The sequence below is a fragment of the Balaenoptera acutorostrata genome, chromosome 17 (genome assembly GCF_949987535.1).
Source record: "Balaenoptera acutorostrata chromosome 17, mBalAcu1.1, whole genome shotgun sequence".
In the NCBI taxonomy this organism is placed as follows: domain Eukaryota; kingdom Metazoa; phylum Chordata; class Mammalia; order Artiodactyla; family Balaenopteridae; genus Balaenoptera; species Balaenoptera acutorostrata.
The window spans coordinates 3,753,450-3,776,754 of record NC_080080.1 but is presented as its reverse complement, the minus strand read 5'-3'; the positions used below and the strand labels follow the sequence as shown (position 1 = coordinate 3,776,754).

Here is a 23,305-nt window from a genome sequence, read left to right as displayed (position 1 = left end):
GAGAGGCTGAGATGGCCAGAGCCATCGCGGGGGCTGAGGACCATGGTGTGGGACTCGAGACGGTGTTCTGAGAGGGGCGGCATAGAGGCCCAAAGAGCACACGCATGGGAGGGGCCTGGGGGGGGCCACAGGGACAGACAGACACAGGCCCGACCCTGCCGGCCACCAGCCGTGTGTGCTGTGTGGGGTCGTGGGAGTCCCTACCTGCGCTGGGGGCTGACGAGCTGGGGGGCGGCCCCCTGACCGCACCGGACCAGCAGAGGCAGGGATGCAGGCAGACCAGCAGAGAAGCGAGGCAGGCCCTTTATTGGAGAATCTGCCACCGACACGCAGACACACACAGGCCGTGGCCCCCCAGAGCCCAGCCTGGAACCAGCCCAGGGGCCAGAACAGCTGACACAGGTGACCGTCTACCCACCGGGGGCAGGTGGCTCCTCTTGGAGCCAACCACAGTGCCATCTCTCCTGGCTGGGCTGCCTCGGGGCCCCTGGGAGAAGAGCCAGCCCTCGGGGGATTCCAAGGGCCGAGGGGCCAAGGGAGGCTTCCCAGACCCACCCCGGCTGTGCCCCTCCCTCACGCTCACCTTTTCTTCCTGCTGGCTGGGCTGTGAACCCCAGGTCACAGAACAGGTGCAGGGACCCAGGGCCACACTCTGGGGTTTGGTCAGCATTCACCCTAGCAGCGGCCTCTTGCAGGGGATCCCTGATGGCCAGTGTGGGAAGGGGCACGGCTGCCAAGTCTGGGGGCCCCTGCAAAGCCCAGAGAGGACGCCGCAGGTAGGAGGGGAGGGGAGGGGTGGGAGGAGTGGACAGGAGTTGCAGCAAAGGCCTGTCCCCTGCCCGGGGGCACTCTGGTCACCTCTCCCCGCGGGAGCAGCGGCTCAGGCCGGGGCCCCCAGGGCGCGCACGTGCACGCTGGGCAGGCGGAACCAGGAGGGGGGCAGCCCCTTGCTGGAGCTGTCCTCGTGGAAGCGGATGCGGAGGAAGAAGTCGCCCGTGCAGAGGAACAGAAGGGCCCCGAGGCAGGCTGACTGGCCTGACGGCCGCACCTGAGGGGAGGAAGAGGGGCATCAGCCGGGAGCAGCGTGGACCCCCAGAGCCTCCAGGAGACCCCTGAACCTACCTAGATACGGGCGTGGGCGGGCCCCCAGGACTTGCTCCTGTGGCCCTCCAGGGCTTCCCTGCTGTGCTGCCCCAGGCGAGTCACTGCACCTCTCTGGGCCTCAGCTCCTATCCTAGGATGGCGCTAATCATACTTCCCTCCCTGGGCCGTCTGGGGGTCGGGGAGCGTGGGAAGCATCTGGGGCAAAGGCGCCATCTCAACAGGTAAGTGGAGAATGAGTACTGTGCCTCGTGACCCCATCAGCCCCTCGGGCCTGCGTGCCGTGACCGTGAGCAGGGAGGAGCCGGCCACGTGGGCCAGGGCAACGGTGCCAGTGGCACAGAGATCTGACGCTGCCCTGCCGCTCCCCCGACACACTCGTCTCGGCTCCTTAACAACCCTCGGGGGCCGGTGTCCCCATCCTAGCTCTGCTCCCAGGACTCAGGGACAGAGACATGAACTCGTCTGAGGTCTCAGGGCGAGTCAGGGGGACGAGGGTCAACGCAGAGAGGCCGCCCGCCACGTCTACCAACCCCTAAGTCTGCCACTGGGGGAGGGGTGGGACGGGGGACAGTGACCGGGGCCACACGCACCTTGTCCAGGTAGAAGGTGCCGGAGCCCACGAAGGAGACGGCATGGCGCAGGTCGTAGGTGTGCACGCCGTTCTGGTGGTCCTGGAAGGGCACCACGCCCAGCGCGAAGGGCCCCACGCTGCGCGGGCTCCGGTTGGTCAGCCTCACCTCCAGGCGCACGGGGTCGCCCACCCGGCAGGCCGCCGCCTCGCGGTCACAGGGCTGTCCGTCCACCAGCACGTCTGCGAGGGACACGGGGCACGAGACTGTCAGGGCACCGCCCAGCCGGCCTCCCTCCCTCCATTCATTCATTCATTCATTCCCCGCTCCTTCACCCACCAAGGCTGCCTCCTGGAAAACAGATGAAGGGCCCCGGTTCCTGCTCTCCCGACGTGCAGGCCAGCGGAGACAGGCGTCGGGGCCGGAGCTGTACCCCGGGGGGGTCTATGCCACGCTGGAGAGGCCGAGAGGGCCCCAGGGTCAGCTGGGGGTCCTGAAGGGCCTCCTAGCTGCCCCCGCCTGGAAGGGCTGAGCTCTGGCCCGGACCCCAGGGGCTCCTGCAGGTGGAGGCCAGCCAGGGGAGGGACTAAGAACTGGCGGGGAGCGTGCACAGGCCGGGGCCGAGGAGCCAACCGGCATGTGGCTGGGCCTCTACCGAGTCACCCGCAGGCCGACCCGCCCAGATTGCCGCAGTGAGGGCCGGGGTGGCCCTGGGGCGCCACGGAGGCGGGACGCCAGCTGGGGGAAGGTCTGGGAGTCACGGAGCAGGGCGAGCGCCTGTCAGGCAGGGAACAGGGAACGAGGGGCAGCAAGGGGGTGGGGTGATGGGGCAGGTAGACTGGAGAGGCTGTGCTGTGACCCCCACTCTCCTCAGACCACCAGACACCCCAGCAGGACGGCAGGGTGGGTAGTCTGGGGGACCCGCCTTCAAGCATGGGTGCGAGGCATGGGCTGGGATTTGAGAGTGACAAGTGTCCTTAAAAGAGGCAGAAGAGGAGAAAACTGACTCAGAGGGGAGCCCAGGTGAAGACAGAGGCAGAGACTGCAGTGACGCAGCCGCAGCTCCAGGAGCTGGGGGTCCTGCCCCAGAGCACCGCCCGCACCTTGAATGTGGACTTCCAGCCTCCAGAACGGTGAGAGAGTCAGTCAAGCCCCGTTGTCTCGAGGCCCCCAGTCTGTGGTAATTTGCTACGGCAGTGCTGGATGCTGACTCGGTCAGTAAGGGTCCTTCCTGACACCAGAAGGTCACCGGCTTGTTGATCGGGCCACGGAGGCCAGGGAAGGGGGTCCTAGACCTGCAATGGGACTTCACACCACACGGTACTGGCCGTGGGGCTACCAAGCGCCAACTCTGAGCCCTGGCCTCGTCACATCTGCAGGCCCAGGAGTAATGATGTGACGGTGTCACCTGTGTACTTCCTCACGCCTGCCCACCTTGCTGTTTAAGGACTCGTCACGTGTGTCTCAACCTTGACCCCGCCATTACCAGCATCCCGCAGTGGAGGCTAGTCGGGGACACCCCCTAAGTCACTGACACTGCTCTAGACACCAGGCGACTGCACAGAAGACCCTCCTGCCCAACAGCTATGGGGCCTCGGTGCCCATGGGAGGAGGCCAGCGCCTCACTGGGGTTCCTGGAAGGCACGGGTCTGGAGAGTGGCCAGCCCTGGACTGGCCATGCAGACCCTCCCTCCAAGGCAGGTGGATATCCCCAAGGAGTGCTGGAATCTCTTCAGCTGACCTTTCCATAGCACATCCAGGGCTCGGAGTGAGAGAGTGCGTGTGTGTGTGAGTGTGTAGAGAGGATATATCAGGAACAAGAGACACCGGCTTCTGTCCTGGGCCTGTTTCAAACCTGGGAAGTGGGCATAATGACAGTCCTTGGTCCCTCTCCTGCTCAGGCTGGGCCCCAGTAATGCGTGCTGAACAATGAACCCAGCCAGGCAAGTCTGAGCCTCGTGTGGAGAGAGCAGGTGTAGGAGAGCCTTGGTTGATGGTTCCATTAAGGGGAAGACAGGATTACCTGCAAATCAGCGGAGGGTGGCCGGCTCGCTGCATCTCTGCCCCCTCTGTCCTCCCTTGTAGAGAACCCCATGGGCCACAGGCACTGGCCTATGGCTCATCTGCAGAGCAGCCCCCAGCTCACCTGGTGGTGCCCGTTTAACCCTTCCCTGATGCCCAGCTCTACTTGGCCCCTGGGGCAATGAAGAGGGGAAATGAGGCTGTGGACACAGTTCCCAGTGGGACTCTTTCCTTGGCATTCTCTAAATGAGGGGCAGGGGCATGGTCCCGAGGTCAGCCCAGGGTGGCAGGGATGGGGGACGGAGCTGGCCCCTGGCTCAGCAGCAGGCCGGGCTGGGATCTTGGCTTTGCCCCAACCCTTCACCCTGGAGGAGGCCCTCTGCCGAACTGAGCCTCCTTCACTTCATCTGCAAAACCGGGGTGATGATCCAGAGGCAGACAGAAGACCCAGCCAGGCCTGCCCTGCCCTAGTCTGGGGAGAGCTGCTTGCTTCCTCGTCTGCCTCCCTGGGGAGGAGGGCGACCCTCAAGAGGGGCAGGACCCACCTGTCTTGCTCCCTGATGTGTCCCCAGTCACAGGTGACCAACTGTCATGGTTCATCCACCCTGGCTCTTTAGTCCTGAAACTTCTGCGTCCCGGGAACCCCTCAGTGCCAGGCACACTGGGAGAGTTGGTCACGCCACACCCATGCCTGGCACCCACAATAACTGCCTGCCAAACTCACGACTTTCTGGGCTCAGCAAGCAGCTGTCTCCTTCCACCCTGCAGCTCCAGCACCTCCAACCTGGGTCCGAGAGCACCAAACCTTCCCACGTCCCTCACTGGGAGGAAGCAGCAGAGGCCCGTTTTCTCCGAGAATATGACATGCTTCCTGAATTGAAAAGGATGCCAGGGCTGGGCTCTCCTGGGACCCACGGGGTACTGGGCGAGAAGTCTAGTGAAAATGCACCTGAGATAACAGTGTTGACGGTGACCGTGACGGCTGTGCTCAGGCTGGGGGTCGTAACTCCACCGGCACTCATGTCCCAGCACACCCCTTGCTATAGTGAATTCGCTTCTCTGACTCTGGACCAGGGCAGCTGCGCCCCATGCTGGGGAGAGGGGACCCTTCTTGTGTGGAAGCCCCGCTGCGCCAGGCTGGAAGGAGCAGCTGAGACCAGCAAGGAGAAGCCCCAGCCGTCCACCAGAGAGTCACAGAACTCACCAGGAAGGAGCAGGGAAGAAATAATTAACAATTTCTCAAAGGCAAGCTGTGTCGGAGCCGTTTCTAAATTGCCCAGAGGAATGAGAACCACATGTTAAATCGCGGCACGGCCGGGAGTTCAGTCGCCCTGTGGCACGTGCAGGGCTCAGCTCGACTTCCGGTCCACCGTCCCCGGGGGGGCGCCTGGCCCGGCCCCTCCACCCTCAGGTGGGGAAGGTGGGCGCCGCGTCCACTCGATCACCAGACCGGGGCCCCTGCCAGGGACGGCGGGTTAGCACTCCCTCTGTGTCCGCAGCAGGCTGGCCAGCTGCAGGGAGGGGGTGGGCACACCTGTCCGAGTGTGTCCCGCGCAGCTGGCGCCTCCCCGCCCCGAGGATTCCTCACAATCACCCGGAGCCTTCCCGCAGCATCCAGGGTGGGCTCGTTAAGACCCCCGTGGGAACCCCAGGTCTGATGTCTGGGTGTGCGGGGTCTAGTTGCTGCCCTTGGCCTCCAGGGTCGGCCCGTCAGGCCGCTGCCACTGTCCACTTCCTGGGGTGGTGACCCCCCTGCCCGTCTCCAGGCTGGGGTAGAGGAATCCCTGCTGCTGCGCAGTTTTGAGTAGTTTCTCCTTGACTCCCCCCCGCTTGCCCTCTCTGAGCCTCAGTTTCCTCACCTTTACAAGGGCTGATAGGAAAGCCCACCTCAAAGAGGTTCTGTGAGAACTGGAAACGCGCACGCAGAGGGGGCGGGGCACACAGCGGTGCAGCAGGATGGCTGGATCATTATCACCATCACGCTCACATCCACCCTGGGCAGTGGAGAATGCGCAGGGCGGGCCAGGTCCCTGACCAGCTCTAATCCCCAGCTGAAGAGGACGCTTTGCATTTATATAGCTTCTCCAGGGCCGCTCCTCACCCGCAGGCTGGCCGTGAATGCTGATGGGGAAAGATGACCAGCACGGCGCTGATGCGATGGACAGAGGGGACCGAGGCAGCAGGACAAGTCCCTTCAGCCTCTCCCGGCCACTCTGTCCAGGAGGGATGCAGACCCACAGCCAAGCTGCAGGTGGGCCACATCGCGACCTGGAACGTCCCAGCCTCAGAGGAGAGGCAGCCCCCCACCCCCCCGGGGAGGCAGGGAGGGGGGCCCCAGCCTGGAAGCCCATCTCCTGACCCCCAGGCTGCCGGGGAGCTATGCACGGGGGACCTCGACCTGGGGGCTCCTCGGGAGCGGTGGGCGGGAGAGACAGAACTCTGGCTCTGTGAGGTCCAGCCTTGTCCCCGAGAAGCTCCCGGAACCCTGAGTCTGTGCCGCCAGAGGGGGTGGTGTGCTAGACAGAATGACACCCCCAAAGACGTCCACGTCCTAATCCCTGGGTCCCGTGCAGCGTGTTTCCACACACAGTAAAGGGACTCTGCAGGTGACATTCAGTTAAGGACCTTGAGACGGCAAGTATCTTGGAGAGTCTGGGTGGGCCCAATGTCGTCACAAAGGTCCTTATAAGGGCAAGAGGGGGCAGGAGAGCGCCTGGAAGGCTGCGTGACCATGGGGGCGGAGGGAGGCTGGGAGGAGCTGCACGGCTGGCTTTGAAGACAGGATGGGGCCAAGGGGTGCAGGCGTCCCTGGAGCCCAGAAGGCGGGAACCGGGGTCTCCCCAGCCCGCAGCCTGCCGCCACCTCTTAGACAGGCCTACAGGACCGTGGGGTAGTAGTTCGTGTTGTTCTCAGCCACTAGGCTGGCGCTCACTTGTCAGAGTGGCTGAGGAGCCCAACCCGGCAGCGCTCAGGGACCAAAGAGCTGCCGCCGCCTCCCAGGCCCAAGGGGAGGGCGGGTGGACCGCGAGGTCTGAACCCTGCCTGTGTCCCTCATCTGGAAACGCAGCGAGTGTCACACTCTCTGTGAAAAGCGCCAAAGGGAAGTGCTCAAAGGTTCGGGTTCGTTTCTGCCCGACCTGCCCCCAAGCCCCCAGTTTCTGAAACCCGAGGCCCGAGGCCAAGGCCACAGCACTCGTTATCTTAACGAGCGTCTGTGGAACACCCTGGATGTGGCCCTGCCCTCCAGCAGCTCCAGGTGGGAGGGACTCCTGTACAGGAAAGGTGGCCACCCTGCAGGACGGAGCAGGAGGGGCTCAGGACCCAGTGAGGGCCGCAACCAGGCGTCGGCTCCTCTGGGCAGCCCTGACCTCCTCTCCCAGGTGTCCAGCGGGATCTCACCCTTAACTTGGCCCAAACGAAACCCTCCCACTTTCTCCCTGAAACCCTGTCTCCCCAGGGTTTTCCGTGCAGAAGGGGCCCTACCCAGCAGGCCCGCCTGGCACCCGGAGGTCACACTGAGGTGTTCCCCGGGCACCCACACCCAGCCCACCGGCCCGCCCGGCGGCCATCCCCATCTCCACCCCGACCCACTCCATCCTAGCCCAGGCCAGCTTCCCGCATGGCAGCCAACGGTTCACAGCGGCGTGAACCGTGGTCCCACCTTGTCACGTCCTCGCTCGCCCCTTGCCCGGTCCCAGAATAAGAGGGAGTTTTGATCACACTACGGCCACTGACCCTGGTCTCCAGGGCCCTGCACGGCCCTGAGCCAAGTTCCCCCATCCACGCGCTCCAACCACGTGGCCTCCCTCCTCCCTGTTCCGCCAGCAGGCCCAGCACATCCCTGCCCCAGGACCTTTGCACCTGCTGTTCGCACTACCTTGGCCCTCTCCTCAGGGAGGTTGTCTCTGACCACACAGTAAAGAGCCTTCCTGCCCCATCACTCTTCCACTCTTTTCATTTTCTCGTGACCCTCAGCATCTTATCTGAAGTTCTTCTTTACCCATTTGTTTGTTAACCATTGTGTGTCCCTCCCTCCTCGCCCCAACACCCAGGCCAGGCAGGCACTCTTCTAGTTCATATTTGTTGAGTGAATGAGTGGATGAATGAAGGAGTAGGTGAGTGGGCTTTGGGGCTGGGGTACCTGGGCTCAAATCCTGGCCGTGCCCTGCCCCCTTCGGGCCCCCTGGGACTCGAGGGGACTGGGCCACGTCCCCGAAGCGCCCCTGCAGAGAGGATGTTAGGACCAAGCTGCCACTGCCCGGCTCTGGTCCTGACTCGCAGACCCGGCTTTCGTGGAGATTATTTATGTGGGAGAATCTCATATTGTAAGAAATCTCCAGGGAGCGGATTAGTCTTCCCTCAAAGCGTTAAACTGGGCCACAGTCCATCTTCTCCCGCCGCCCCCGGCCCTGCTTCTCCTTCACTTTTAATACCAGCCAGAGTCACGGACTTAATTTTATCTGGCCCAGAATGGCTCCTGAAACGGCTGCCACGTTTATGCTATAGCACGTTGACAGGCTCTGGCAGGAACCCATGCTATAAATAGAAGGCACGATGAGGGAAGGGCCTGCGGGGCCCACGCTGGCGAGGAAGGCACGAGGGGGAAGGCAGCCGGCGGTGCCAGCCTGCGCTCTGGCCAAGGGCAGCCACCCTGCGGCCAGCGGGCGGGGCTTCACGCAGTGAGAGCGCGCTGAGAAAGGGGCGCTGCCCGCACCCCGAGGCGCCACCAGGAGGTCAGGCGAGTCTTCCGCTGCCCACTCCCTCCCCCCCACCCTCATGTGCTCCTGGAGGGCAGAGAGAACAGGGGCGGGTTTAGCGGGTTTTGAGCAGGGAGGCTGAGGTCCGGGAAGTGATGGGGCTGCCGGGGCCCGGGGCCTCTGGCCCGCCCCAGACGCTGCCCTGACGGAGTGCCCGTCATCCGGGGCTTGGCAGCGGCATGGGGGCTGGAGCCCTGCTTCTGGAGGGGGCGGCTCTGTCCTCCAGCCTCGGTCTCCCCTCTTGCCCCAGGACGGGCTGCAACAGCTCCGCTTTCCCATGCGGGGCCGATTTAGACCCCCGCCTGGCCTCGCCAAATGCCGCCCCTACTGCACGCTGCGCCTGGAGGGGGCCGGCCTTTCTCGGTGCCCAGGACACAGGCAGACACAGCCCTGGGGACCTGCCAACCTCTCATGCCCACTGCACTCCAGAGGGTTCCGGGCCCACGTGAGCCCGGGAGCAGGTGGAGAGCACGGTGGAAGGGGCCTGTCCTGGCGCGGCCCTCTGCACCCAGGCGCCCCCCTCGCCCTCCCCCGCGGGCACTAGCCCGCTGCGCTTCTCACTGTTATTAGTCTTGTTGGTGACAGGAGCTCCCAGTGGCACCCTGGCCACTGTTCTAAGCCTTCACAGGCACTGCCTCACACGGTCCTCAGACCAACCCCATCAGGCTGGCGCTGTCACTGCCCCACGTTACAGGTGAACCTGCCCCGGTGTGGAGAGGCGCCCAGCCAAGCGCCCAGCTCCCACCCGAACCCTGGGCACAGGGGCTTGTGTTATTTTTTAAACAGCTTTACTGGGATTTAGTTCACAAACAACACAGCTCACCTACTAAAGTGTACAATTCCATGGCTTTCCATAGGTTCCCAGATCTGTGCAACCATCACTACGGGCAATGTGAGGGCATTTTCATCACGTCAAAAAGAAACCTCATACGCCTTCACCATCCCTGCCCCTCTCCCCGTCCCCCAGCCCTGAACAGCCACGAATCGAGTTTCTAGCTCTCCAGACGCCCCAGATCTGGACTTTCACATGAGTACCATCATATATATTCGGTCTTTAAGGACTGGCTTCCCTCCCTGAGCGTGACGTTGTCAAGGTTCAGCCCTGTGGGAGCCCGCACTTCCCTCCTCTTCACGCTGGAGTGATGTTCCGTCGTGTGGCCACGCCACAGCTTGTCTTCATTTGTGGATGGGCCCTCGGGTGCTTCCACCCTTGTCTGTCGTAAGCAGTGCTGCTGTGGACACTACGGGACAAGTGTCTGTACGGACTCAGGTTTTCACTTCTCGAGGACACACACCTCAGGGCAGAACTGCCAGGTCGTGTGAGTCTGCGTTTAACCTGCTGAGGAACCCCCAGGCTGTGTTCTGAAGCAGCTGCGTTATCTCACAGCCCTACTCGCAGCGTTCAGGTTCTCCACGTCCCTCCCAGCGCTTGTAGCGCCTGCCTTTCTTTGTCCCGGCCATCCTAGTGCGGGTGCGGTAGCGTCTCCCTGCTGTGCCCATGCCCGGCCAGGCAGCTGCGGCCCTCAGCGCCCCACAGGGTGGACGTGCGCCTCTGCCTGCCGGGACAGGAGTCTGCAAAGGCCCTTTTGTCCGGTCTTCTTTACTCATCTATCCCTGGCTGAGAACCTTCTGGAATCCCAAGCCTCTAACCCCACTCGTCCTCCTGGAGCCTGGGGCCGGGCAGAGGGCTGGGGCATAGTGTGGGCTCCTCTCCCCTTGTGCATGGCAGAGAATAGGGGGCTGGGCGAGTCTGAGGCCAGCAGAGAGCATCAGGACCCCGACTTCAGAGGCGCAGGTGGGAGCAGGGCCTCTGGAGCCAAGACGAGGGCTGGGTAGAGATCGGAGCCAGAGGACGAGGTCAGGGATGGGCCAGTGGTCAGGCCGGCCCTGCGGCGTCCACAGCCGTCTCTAGTCTGCTCCACTGAGTGGGAGGGCGTGAAGGTCAGGGGCGGGCAGACGGTCCTGGCACTTGGGAGACACTTGCCAAATGGCTGTGGACAGCCCAGCGGTTCTAAACCACTGTGGACTTTTCAAAAGGGACCTGCTTGGCGGCTCCCGGGAGTCTGGCCTCCTAGGTCGATTCTGACGTGTGCGTGTGTGTGTGCACGCACACGTGTGTGTCCCGGGCCACGGTCTCGCTCTGAGAGGCACTGGAAGACGGGTGAGGTGGGACCTCGGGTGGAGCCTGCACAGCACAGTTCCCTTGGGGGCTGAAGGAAACACGGAAAATATCAGCAGGCCCCCCCCAAGGTCACGCGCAAGTCACTTTTCAGTGGCAAAGAGGGGTGACTCGTGGACGGCCGGCTCGTTCCTCCTTTAGGACACAGCTCCCAGGGCCGGCAGTGGAAGGCTTATTCTTCCCCGGAGCCCAAACCCCCATCAAAGACACCCTCTCGGCCTCACCCCAGAGCTCCACCTTCCTTGCCTTTCATTTCTTTGATAAAACTGGACGGCTAAGCAGACTCTAGGTCTAATTTTGGACAAAACATTTTAAAGACTTGGGAACAATGCAGTAGGAATTAATGAGGTGAAGACTCCAAAACAGCCAGAGTGAGTCAAGTTTTCAAGGCTCTACCAAGCCTGCTTCAGCTAAAGCACATTTAAATTTCAAATTTCACAAGACACACACATTTTTCTAGTTGACATAAATCTTGGGTGGGCCTAAATTTTAGAGCCAAATTTGATTCAGGCGAGGCTAGGTTCGGGAATTTATCAAGGAGCTTTGTCACCCTTTAAATGAAGCAAAAAAGAAGCTCAAGTGGGAACGAAATACAATAGCTGAGCCTCGGGGATGCGGAAGAGAACCAAGGCCAGGGGCCCCGGCCTGCTGGTGCTGCCCACTCCCCCCAGCGCTGGCTGTCCTTTGGGAGAAGGCACAGGCAGGTCCAGTAGAAAACCCTGCAGTTCCCGACTAGCCAGTAAAAAGTGGTGAACTTTCTCTAATGCCAACGTAGCCAGTCGCTAGGTACGCAACCAAGGCGGCAGGTTTTCCCTCGCTACCGACGAGAGCCAAGTAACTGACCTTTTCTCTGTGGCTGTTAGGGAGCTCAGAGCCAAGAGTGTACCAACCTAGGGCACCATGCGGGCCCTCAGCAGCCGTATTTCAGTCTACACACACACACACGCACACACGCACGCACGCACGCACACACGGCCTCTCCTGCATGCCCACTCCTCCAAGTCTTGACCACCTGTGCCAAACATGGTTTCCCTTAGTCCAAATGTTTCAAATCTTATTTTGCTGCTTTACTGACAGAGAGTTTGCAAAAGAGGTCAGGAGCACGGAGATGCCCCGGAGGGGGGAGCGACGGTGTTCTGGGCAAGGGTCTTACACGCAAAGAGGCAGTGGGCATCTGGGGAGGTGGCATCAAGCCCCACAGCCGCCTCCCGCCTCCCCGCACGTTCCGAGCCTCCCGCACTGCGGGGAAGGGGGTCTTTCTGTCGGCCGTGCTGGCGCAGGCCGGGGGGTGCGACAGGAGAGTGACGGGCCGGGAGAAGGGCTGCTCCCGAGAGCTCGGCTCGGCTGCCCGGGCTCCTCCGGGTCCCGCGCCGGGCGCCCGTCAAGGCGGGCACCACATGAGGCCCGAGCCCTGCTCTCAACGTGCTAAATGGTGCGCGTTTTTAACAGTTACTGAGGTAGCTAATTAGTTCATAAGCCAGGACGCCTCCTCCCCAGCATCGGGGAGGGAGACCGCGCAAGACCCACACGTGTAATTACCCTCCAGTCGAGAACAGCTCCTGAGGAGCCATTTGGCTCTCCTGGGTAAATACTTTACTTTTACAACTTTTCATTAAAGATGAAAGGAAATTAGATTAAAATGAAGGCGAGCTGGAGTGGGAGGGGAGATGCGTGTGGCTTGGAGCTCACTCGTGGAATGTCCTCTGGCTTCCCGGGTACGTCCACCCGGGGGCCAGCACCCGCGGGGCGGGCGGGGACCAGGCCGGTGGAGGGGAGGCCCCGGCGGCTGTGTCCTGCGGCCCTGTGGCTGCCTGTGGGCCGTGCAAACCCGCTTCAACGACGGGGGGAGACGCACACGGCCAACACCACCCACCAGGTCAGGGGTCCCCCTGCCCACGGTCGCCCTGGTTCTCGGGCCAGGCGAGCAGGGTGGCGGAGCTCAGACCAAGTCCAGGTTCCGGGAGAGCCCCTTGAGAAGCCAGAGCCTCTGCTTCCTCGCCTGCAAGGGTGATGCAGCCGGAGGGCTGGTGTGCAGAGCCGGGGCAGAGAAGTGCCCGACAAACGCGAGGGCTCACGACGGGGACCAGAGGCAGCGGTGCAGGCGGAGCTACAGGTCGGTTCAGTTTGAAGAGACTGAGTTCGGGGCGGCCACATTCGAACCCGGGTCTCGACAGAGGGTTCCGTGCCGGTGGCTGGCCCTCTGCTGTCCTCTCCCTAGCAGTGTCCCCCTGCCCCAGGTCTCAAGGCCCTGCTCACGCGTCCCCTCCACCCGGGGGCCCGCCCTGCTCTTCCCTCATGGAACACTTGAACTCGGGAGGCTCTGGCGGCAGAGGCTGGCTGCGTGTTCACCAGACCATTCCCTTGCCTCCTGGGCACACAGCCAGAGTGCAGTGCCCGCAGTGGTGAGGCGTGAATGCAGGACTAAGGCCCGGCCAGTGGACAGCTGGGGGGAAAATGACATCCCCCCAAAGCTGGCCCACAAACACATCCCTCCTACAATCCCCCATCTGCCTGCTGCCAGAACTAAAGCAGCTGAGAAGGGTCCAGGGAGGAGCCGTGGGATAAAGGAAGCTGGGGGATGGGCAGGGCCCCAGGGTGGGCGGGGCCAGGGTCCCCCAGTGGGCTCCAGACAGGCCCCACCACCAACACCATGAGAACATAAAGTAAGGCTGCTGTGTTGGGCCCCTGAAATTTGGGGCTGTTTGTTATGGCATTTAGCTATGACGTTTACCGGCCTCCGGGGCTCATCTCTCCAAACTGTTCCCTTTCAGAAGCGACACTGGAACCCAGTGCGGAGCTGACGTGCTCAGGACCATGGTGTGAATCAGCGGTGGCGTGGGCACCAGAGCCCGGGTGCCCTTCCCTTCCCAAAGGGACCGGAACTGCTTTTGCACAGGAAGCACCTTGCTTAGCGGAGACAATGCCTCTCTTAGGCCCTCTGCTTCAACCTTCTCTTTTTGGACAAGCACTTCAGACAACTGAAGATAAACCAGGAAAAAAACGGAAGAATGAAAGCTATGCCTGCTGGCTGGTAGCATTATGCAAAGACATCATTCTGAGAACAGCAGAGAATTTGAAATGACTTCTCTGTCTCCGAGCAGTGTCCCTACGTTTTCAATCTCTCAGTTTTCCTCTTCACTCAGGACTTTCTAAATAAAGATTGCTGCCACCCAGGCAGCCCCCCCCGCTGCTCCTGTGGCTCTGCGTCCAGGCTGGTCCTCACCACACAAGGTCGTCCCAGCCGCAGACCTTCTCACCCACAGGGTCAGGTCACACGGCTGGCACTGCTGCCACCAGGAGGACATGCAGGAATCTCAGGACCCTCCTTTCCTAGATGAGGAAGCTGAGCGCCAGAGGGGAAGGAGCATGGGAGGGCCCCAGCGGACACGGGAAGGGGCTGTGCAGTTGGTTTCATGCCGCTGGACCTTGGCGCAGGCGGATCGTTGCCTGGGCCTGGGAGCCTGCCCTGTCCGCCTGTCCAGCCCAGTCTCCCCTCCCCGGTGCCTCGGGGGCTGCACTCGGCATCCTGCGTTTACCCGGGGTCCTGCCACCACCACGGACTCCGGAGGGCGGGACATGGGCACTCCTCCCTCCATCCCCTGGCGCCCAGCAGGGCCTGAGTACCTGGGGCCGCCCCCAGGATTGGCAGACCTTCTGCTGGCCGGTAGTGGGGCCAGGCCTAGGAGCCAGGTCTCTGGACTCCGGGGTCTGTCCAGGCGGGGAGACAGCCAAGGAGAAGAAAAAGGGTTCCCAGAGAGAAAATGTAAAAGGATGTCGATATAGGATTGGTGCCCTCGACTGCTCCTCCAGAGTTTTCTAGACCCAATTGAAGGCCATCTGCCTCTCTCCTCTGCTCACTCTCCCCCAGCACCCTGTGACACACCTCCTGCCATCCATCACCCCCTCATAGCCACACACAATGCCCCTCATACTCTCTGCCTTGCCAGCTCCTCTAGGCCTTTCCAAAACTCAGCTCAAGCAGCACATCCTCCAGGAAGACTTCCTGAATCATACCCAGCCCTGCACAAGCCCCCTGTCATATCATGTACAGCCTCATGCCGGAATTTTCCGTTGACAAAATGTCTCCCTGATAGAGGTGAGCTCTTCTGAGGGCAGGGCTCACGGTTCACTCGCTGAACTAACCGACGAATGAACAGGGCCCGACTATGGCTTGCTATGTGACCTTAGGGAAATCACTTAACTTCTCTGAGCCTCTGCTTTCCCATCTATAACTTGAGAGGAACGAGCTGGATGATTTCAGAACGGGCTACTACTTCATGGTGCTCGTGCCTGGGCTCAGCCCTCTAAGTCCATACTCACACCGTTCTTTCTACTGATCCAAGGTGGCATGTTGGCCCCCTCGGCATCCGGACACCGTGCCAGGACCGTCCCCTCACCCCCCCACACACAGCCCAGGGCCTGACACCTGCCTGGTGCTCGGTCAACGTTTACCACGTCAAGCTGACTCTTGAAGTGGTGGCAGCTGAAGCTTCCCGTAGAAGTGGAACACCCCAGAGCACACTCAGATCACTCAGGAAGGACACGGGCCACGAGAGAAGCTTCCGAGCGGCCCGTGCGCCCGAACCATGGGAGCCGGGCAGCTGGACAAACAGGCTGGTGATGAACCCGCTGCCCTGTGCTTAACTGGGGTCACTCCCGGCCGTGAGAAAGGGCACCCTTTGAGCCCCCAGAGAGCACTGCCCTGCCGAGACTTTGCCGCTGGCCCTTTGGAAGGTGGGCTAGAGGCTCGTGAGGATGCAGTAAGGGGGCCCCTCACGGCCCCTCTGCCCTGGGCGAGCACCGCGCAGCAGGCCCCACGGTGGAGCCCACGGCACAGGGCAGGGGCGGGGCGGAGGCGGAGGCCCGCACAAACCCAGGACGGAGTGAGGAGCGGCCCCGCTGCACCCACCCTGGGCGCAGGACGCCGGATGCGGGAGGGCGTCAGAGCAGAGCAGCCCCAGGGAAACGGGCCCTGGCTGTCCGTGCGGCGCGGGCTGTGCCCTGGGCCCGCAGACCCTCACCAGAGGTGACCCTGCTGAATGAGAAGCCCGCCTGGGCTTCTCTGACAGGGGCTTGAGCGTCGCAGAGGCTCCAGGGGGCCCGACCCACACGAGAGTCCACACTCTCCCAGACTCAGGCGGGCTCCCTGCAAACGAGTGTGGACGGAGCAGCTCCTGGAGGGCCGCCTCCCCGGGGCCCGCGCCAGCTCCCGTCTGCTGCCCTCCGTGCTGCCCTCTACCTGAGCTGCTCCCGGCACAGGGGACAGGTGCCCTCGTGCCGCCGCCTTTGCACTGGCTGGGTCCTCTGTTTGCAGAGGAAGAGCTCGGGGCCAGGCAGCAGCCCTGCAATGCACGGTGAGTGTGAAAGGCGCCGGGGCCGTGCCGGGCACAGGCTGAGGGGCTGTCTGGGCAGCCCTGAGCCAGAAAAGAAGGCCCTTGCCCAGGGCCCCGCAGCTGGCTCGTGGCCTTCTGCTCTCGGGGACGGGCCTCTTGCCTCTCTGCAAGGACCGGTGGCTTCTCTAAAAGTACTTTCCAGCCAGAGAGGGCCAGATCGAGGAGCCCTGGGATGAGTCCCCAGGGGCCACTCAAACCGCACCTGTCACCCAGGTGCCTGTCCCCTGCAGCACTCGGGCAGTGTGCCCCGGGGGGCCCTGTCCTAACACACGAGGTGGCTGCCGCATGTCACGCACTCCTGTCCTCCCGACCGACACGGTGCCGACGTGAGAGAGCACTGACCCCCGAGCAAGCACGCAGAGTCCTTCCAGGCCGACCCGGCTTCCAAACTGAGCCTCCTGCAGAGACACCAAGACTGCCCCAGCTGTCCCTTGTCCTGTGACTGTACAGATGACACACCTGAGGCAGGTGCAGGTTTGGGGGGAACGCTCAGGAGGAACGATGCACCGCGAGGGCCCAGGACTGGAGTCGGCACGAGGCGGGGAGGCTGGCTGACGGGGGGGGCCCTGGGGACGGGGGGCTGCCAGGCCACTAACTCGTGGGGCCCTCACCCAGCCTCAGCCTCTCACCTGTAAGATGAGACGGTGATGCCTGCCCGGCAGGGTTGCTGAAAGACAGAGGGCGCAGGAGCATTGCAACGTCCCTCGTGAGCGCGCTGTGCCGCGAGCTCGGGTGGCCCACCCTCCCGGAAGCCCTCAGAACTGCAGCCACGCCTGTACCCAGCCCGGACCCCCCTGCGCTGTCACTACCCGTCCCTGCTGCTCCCCCTACGCGCTGGGAGCCCAGAGGGCAGGGGCTGAGGTCTATCTGCGTCTTGCCCAGAGGGTGTCTGTGAATGAACAGTGCACGGGGTGAGCGGCGGTGGCCCCTTCTGCAGCGACACTGGGCCTTCCAGCTCCCAGCGACCCCTGGCACCAGCAGCGCCAGCACCATTAACTCCCCGCCCCTGAGCACTCCCCACGCGCCTGCACTGCTCTCGGTGCTTTGCGCGGATGGTCCCGTTCCTCCTCACCAGGGCCCTGTGACAAAGGGTATCACCGTTCCCATTTTATGGACAAGGTACACAGAGCTCAGGTCCTTGCCTGAGCTGGGATTTGGCTGCAGAGCTCACAGTCTTTTAACTGCTTCCTTCCACACGAGTTCCTTTGTCCCCTGCAGTAGCAGCAAGTGACATCGGCAGGACGGATGACCCCAGCGGACACGGAGAAACCAAGTGCAGCTCCAGCACAAGGGACAAGAGCTCCTGCCGCCCCACCAGGCAGTCTGGCCAGGTCGCTGCCTGCTTGCGGGTTGCAGAGGGCTGAGTGCGAGGGGCGGAGGGGAGGAAGCCTGCCCTGCTGCCCGCTGAGCCGATCAATATGCCCTTTGAAACAAGCCCAGCCCAGCCCAGCCCAGCCCAGCCTAGCCCAGCCCAGCCCAGCCCAGGGAAAGGTTAATTTAAGGGCAGCCCACCCAGTCGGCCTACCCGGCTGCACATCTGAATCTCTGGCCCGATTCTGTCAGATGTTCGATGGAAATCACAGTGGAGTCTCCCTCCCACAGGGGCTGACGTGAGAACGCCAAGTGCCAGTCCCCACCCGAGCGTCTCCCAGGGACCCCAACCTGTGGCGCGAGCTGAACAGTACACCCCCCTCCCCGCTGAAGAGGCCTCCTGCTGTTAAAAACCCGCCTTCAGTTTCGGGTCAGAGAGACTTAAACCCTGGCTGCACCACTTACAGAGCTGGATGAGTTTCCGAGCCTCCACTTCCCCATCTGCAAAATGGGCTTAAGCACTAAGCAGAGACAGCGTGGCTGCAATGAGTAAGTGAGATGAAGCCCGAGAGCTTCCTGGCACGTGGTGCTGTCACTGCCTGGGGTTCTGGGGAGGAGACTGAACCCGAGATGCCGTGCACTCAAGCGGGGCCTCTTTCAACTCTGAGCGAACAGAGCTGCCGCTGCCCGTGACAGCAGCTGCATTTACCGGGACCTTCCATGGGCCTGGCCCTGCTCTAATCCTCACAGCTACCTTCCGCATTACGAGCCCTTACTGCCCTCATTTTACAGATGAGGAAACTGAGGTGCAGAGAAGTTGGTCATTTGTCCAGGCTGCACAGTAAGTGGCAGAGCTGGAGGCTGGACCCAGGTGGCTCTTTAAAACCTCCGCAGCAGGCTGTGGCATGGGGAAGGGAAGGAAAGATGGCGGGCCAGCGCTCACTGAGTATTTACGGTGTTCCTGGCGCTGCACTGGGCGTCTCCATGCCTGGGCCCATGGAAGCCACGCACAGTCATCTGAGCTGGGTTCTGTGTTCGTGAGGAAGGTGAGGGGTAGAGGCCGAAAGGCCAGCTGCAGGCTCGTGACTCCGGGCCCTTGACGGCCACCCTGGCAGTGCTGGGAGGCTGAGAGCAGGAACGCTGGGACAGCACTCTCAGAACTTGGCCTTGCCGGCCGGCGTCCCCCAGTTCTGGCAAGAATCCTGCCCAGTCGGTTCAGCCTGAGAATCCCCGCCCGTGATGTCCGGTCGCCTGGCCTGCCTTCAGCAAGAATCCGCCACCTTTGATGTCTCCTCTTAGTGACTTTCCACCCACTGACCCCTCACTCTGCTCGTTGGCTCTAAACCCCCAGCCGTCTTTGCTGCATTTACAGCAGAGTCTGACCTCTCTCTGCTACTGGACAGGCTTGACCCCTGTCACAACAGTCCTGAATAAAGTCCCCTTACTGTTTGAACAAGCGTCAGAATCATTTTTTGACAGCACAAAGCTTCCTGTCCCCACCGCAGACGCTGGTTGAAGGATTAATGCATGCTGTCCCCAGGCCTAGAGAGGACACGGGGCCACTTTGGGATGCTGGGAAGGGATCCAGATCCCAACCCAGCCTCTGCACGTGCAGGCCACCTGGACCTCCACGCTGCACGGGGCTGACCCCGGGTCTTCCTCACAACTTGAAGCCTGCACGTGTGTGCGCGTGGGCAGGTGTGTGGGGTGAGTTCACATAATCCGCTCCAGAGGCTTCTGAGGCTAAAGGGAGGCCATGCCTGTGCGGGAAGGGCAGGGCCAGGGCTCGGGGTTGGGGGTCAACGTGGATCCTTTCCTCCTCTGTCCCCGCAGTACCAGACGGAGAGAGCAAGAGCAGGGAAGGAGAGAGAGGATGGGGGCAGGAAGACGGCCCGGGGAGGGCCCACCCGAGTGGGGGGCTCGGGGGGCGGGGCGCCCTCTGCCTGGCCCCTCCCTCCCCAGGGTGATCTGTCTCAAGGCAGGCACAACATGGCCTTTTGCTCAGAAGGCTCCCACGGCCCAGCACCCACAGGACACCAGCACCCACAGGACACCAGCACCCACAGGACACCAGCTTCCGGGCAAAGCTCCCAGGGTGCCCCTGGAGGCCCCATGGCAAAGAGGGTTTCCTTCCTCACCCTGCAGGCCCCTGTGCCCCTGCTCCCTCCTCCGAGAAGCCCTCCTGGACCTGCGCAAGTAGAGCAGGAGCCCCCAAAGCCCCCTCCTCCCCATCCCTGGCCCTGTCTCTGAGCACAAAGCTCTGAGCCGTGACTGTTTCTTTCTCAGCGCCAGGCAGGGCGTGAGCATCTCCAGGGTCGGCCAGGGCACCGTGAACACGCTGGGCTCAGTGACCCCTCGGGGGGGAAGCTCCCGACCCTCAGTCCCTGCTCAGACCTCCAGGCGGCCTTGATCAGTGCCTGCTGATGGAATGGATGAGCACACGAATCTCTTCCGGGTCACAGTGCTTCTCAGCTTTTTGCTGGCGACCCCTGCAGCTGTGGCCCGGCCACAGAAAGCAGCAGGCCTTTCCCTAGCCCCCAGCCCTGCATTTAGTTTGCGGTGAGCAAGCTGCTCGTTCCCAGGCTGGGGGCTCCTAGAGAAGGCCTCTCGGTACAGTTGCTACATCTACGCCCTCTGCTCCAATAAACGGGGCTGAGCCTGCGGTAAAAGCTGATGGGGCCTCACTGGTTGTTTGCCCAGTGGTTTCTCATTAACTGAAAATAAAAAATTAAAGACAGAAAGTCCCCAGAGATGCAGGAGGGGTAGGGGTGGGGCTGAGGGACTTGCGGATGCCCCCTGGGGGCTGCGCCCCAACCATTCCACGGACACAGTCACCTCCTTACACCCCGTGCCAGGGTCTGCAGCCAGGGCGGGGCAGGGCTGGAGCAAGGCCAGGCCCGTATGACGCCCCCAGACTCCACCCCTGCCCCCTCGCACCGGGCCGTGTCTCTCCTCAACCTTCACTACCCACCGGCAAAGGCCCAGCGAGGCCGGGAGCGGGTCTGCTTGCTCCTGTGTCCCCGGGGCCCAGGGAGGGCCTGGCCCAGCAGGTGCCCAGGAAATCCCTGCTGATGACCAGCAACCGGCCCTCGCTGCCCTGCAGCAGCGGGTGCACATCTGCCCGCCTGCGAGGGGCTCGCCAGGCTGCCATCTGCCCAGGGCCACTTACCCTCCCTAATCGGGCTCGGGAGACAGGCCGCAGTTTGCGGAACAGCCTCCTCCATGGGGCGCTGGGGGGGATGACAACCAGGAGATTTAATTAGAGCCCTGAGTTCCTGCCGGTCTCCTCTGGGGGGTCACACCTCACCTGCAGGGGCTGTCAGATCCCTGTCTCCCTGGGGGATCTCTGGTCTGGGAGCCGGCACGGGGCGGGGGGGCCCTTTGTGAGCTCTGGCTGAGCCTGAGAAGCTCCACGTTCACTGGTTCAGCGAGTGTCACCAGCATCCCAAGGTCGGCACAGAAGAAACCCGGGTCACTTGCTCTCTCCCTCACCCCTCACCACCAGGGCCTGCGGCGTCTACGGCCTAAATCTCACTCCAACCGCCCCAAGGTGTGAGGGCCCAGAAGCTCAGGGTGTGGGTCCGGGGACCCCAGGCCTGGGTTCAAAGCCCCATGCCAGCCCTCGCCAGACGGGTGTCCTGGACACGTGTCCCTGTGCTCGAGAGCGTGGATGGGCGCGCACGGCTCCGCCCCAGAACCCTGGCCCCGTGCCCAGGAGTGGGCGCCGCCCTCCACCGGGAGCCCCACGGTGCCTCTGTCCCACCAGCTCCCACCCTGCCCACGCAGCAAACCTCTCTGCATCTTTCAACCCCCCCTCGCGCCCCCAGCGCTCCCCTCTTCTGCGCACGCGTCTGCCCTAGGTACCCCGGGAGCCCTGTCTGCCGTAGACGGTAGGTGGCGTCTCTCAGGGCCGGGCCCACCGAAATCAGAGCCCGAGCCCCTCAACCCTGAACAGCAAGTCTGCGGACTCACAGCCCCTCAGCCCCAAAGCCCAGAGACAAGGAGCTCCCTGTGCTTCCCGGCTCAGCTCACTGTCCACAGGGCCAGAGACCAGGAAGCAGCTGGCAAACGAATTCGCTCAGCACTGGGTGTTGGGGAGCCCCGGAGCCCGGGCCCGGGTGGCAGGGAGGGCACTCAGCAGGGTGATGGCACTGCAGAGCTCGCTGTGGGTTCTGGAGCCCCCGGGGCTGTTGTGCCAACTATCCTGGCGCTATTCCTAGCGTGGTATGGCTCCCTGTTCACTTCCGCTGCGCTAGGCGCCTGTTAGAAACTCGGGGACACATCGCGCATGTTCCCTTAATCCCGGTCTCCGTGCTGCAGAGAAGGTATAAATGTTGCCATTCTGCAGGTGAGAAAGCTGAGGCTCGGGAAAGGAAAGGAAAGGCTGACATCACCAGGTCCGCAGCCCTGGGCGGCCCCCACCTGCGTCTGTGCTCGAAACACCTTTGCTGAGTCCCGGTGGCCCATCAGACTCAGCGCACCTCTGGGAAGTCTGACCTGGCCTCCGGGCTGGGCTCTCGATGCTCACCTGAGCCCCAGACAGGGACACGGCTGCCATTCGCTTGCAGAACCGCCTCCTCTAGGCTGTAAGCCCCTCAGTCCGTCCCCTCTGAAGCCTGGCCTCCACACCAAGTTCCTTCCAGGACCCCCCATTCTGCTCGAGCTCACACAGCCCGCCGCCTCCCTGGCAGCCCCACATGGGCGTCTGATGGACCTGCAGACATGACCGGACGCTCCTCTGCACTCCCACCTCCACCCAACCCCACGCCACGCCACCTCGAGAGGCCCCGATGATGGGGGGTAAGTGCAGCCCCCAGGCTGGGGTCAGGGCGGGGTGGGGTAAGTGCGCTGGGAGAGGAGGCCGTGCAGGGCGTGGACCCCTGGCAGGAGGGCTTTGGGGGCGGTTTTCGGGGAAGCGCGGAGGAGGTGACTTCCGGCCCAGTGAACACATGTGAAGGAGCTAGTGTGGGATCCTTGAACCGCTGAGTCGGGGAGACTGGGGGGTTACATCAGTCTTTCTGCCCCACCCGGCACCCTCCCGGTTTGGCTGATCAGCCTCCTACTGTCACATGAGAAGGAGCACGTACCTCTCTGGGCCAACAACATCGCTTCCAGGAGAAAAATGGAATTTTTAAAAGCAACGTGGAAGCTGACTGCCTGCCATGTTGTCCGCTTAATTAGCAGGAAAGCAATTTCAGTCACAGAGCAGCACCCTGGGCAGGGGACCAAGGTTCCCGACACGAGGGAGCTGGCCGCGGCGGCCTCTGCGGGTGAGGGCTGCGGAGAGACCAGCCAGCCGGGCCCACCCACGTCCTGAGCTGCGGGACTCAGGACGAGAGCACAAGGGGAGACCACCTGCCGCAGGGCCAGATATTCAGGAGCCATAGACCGAGCTAACAAACAAGGACTTAAGACACTTTTCATCCTCCTAGCGTGACAAACACACCTCCATCATGGCTGGGAGGCCGAGTCCAAATGTAGAATTGTGGCCCCTTGGAGTTCCAGGCTGGGATGTGATGCCGTGGGAGCACCAGTACCCTGGAGGTTCTCCTCCCTGCTCACCCTCACAGGGGATTTCATTCCCTCCCATGCCTTCCACCACCTCTGGGGCTGGTGAGCCCCATTCTGAGTCCAGACCCATGGATCCCGGGCCTCTGTAGCTCCGCCAGGTGACTTGCTGGCCAGCCCTCAATCCCCCCCAGCTCTCTGGGCGGGGCCGCCCCTCGGCTCCACAGGGACGCCCCCGACAGTCACCCTGGCCCTGAACCCAGAGCCGCCGAGCTCCGCCCTCGCTCCCACGGTGCACGGCCCCTCTCCAAAGCCGGGGGCCATCACCCCTGCGGTTTCCAGCTCTAGGCCCTCCCCGCCCCACCCTGCCTGTCCCCCCCCGTGCACCTTGGCTTCCTTTGCTCGTCTCCCCTTCCTACCTGCCCCCTCTGCCTATGCTCTGGTGCCAAGTTCAGATGAAGG

At 62.8% G+C, this 23,305-nt stretch overlaps 1 protein-coding gene across 6 annotated transcripts in view; it reads right to left on the bottom strand.

Annotated features, from left to right (window-relative positions):
* Window positions 1–287: 287 nt before the first annotated feature.
* Window positions 288–23,305, bottom strand: part of TRAPPC9 (trafficking protein particle complex subunit 9) — a 560,212-nt gene continuing 537,194 nt past the window's right edge. For all 6 annotated transcript variants that reach the window (XM_057531917.1, XM_057531923.1, XM_057531919.1 and 3 more), the window contains 2 exons: window positions 1,695–1,915; window positions 288–1,048 (listed from right to left, as the gene is read on the bottom strand). In XM_057531917.1, the coding sequence (XP_057387900.1) occupies window positions 881–1,048; window positions 1,695–1,915 (389 nt within the window). In that variant the 3' untranslated portion in view covers window positions 288–880. The remainder of the gene's footprint in view (window positions 1,049–1,694; window positions 1,916–23,305) is intronic.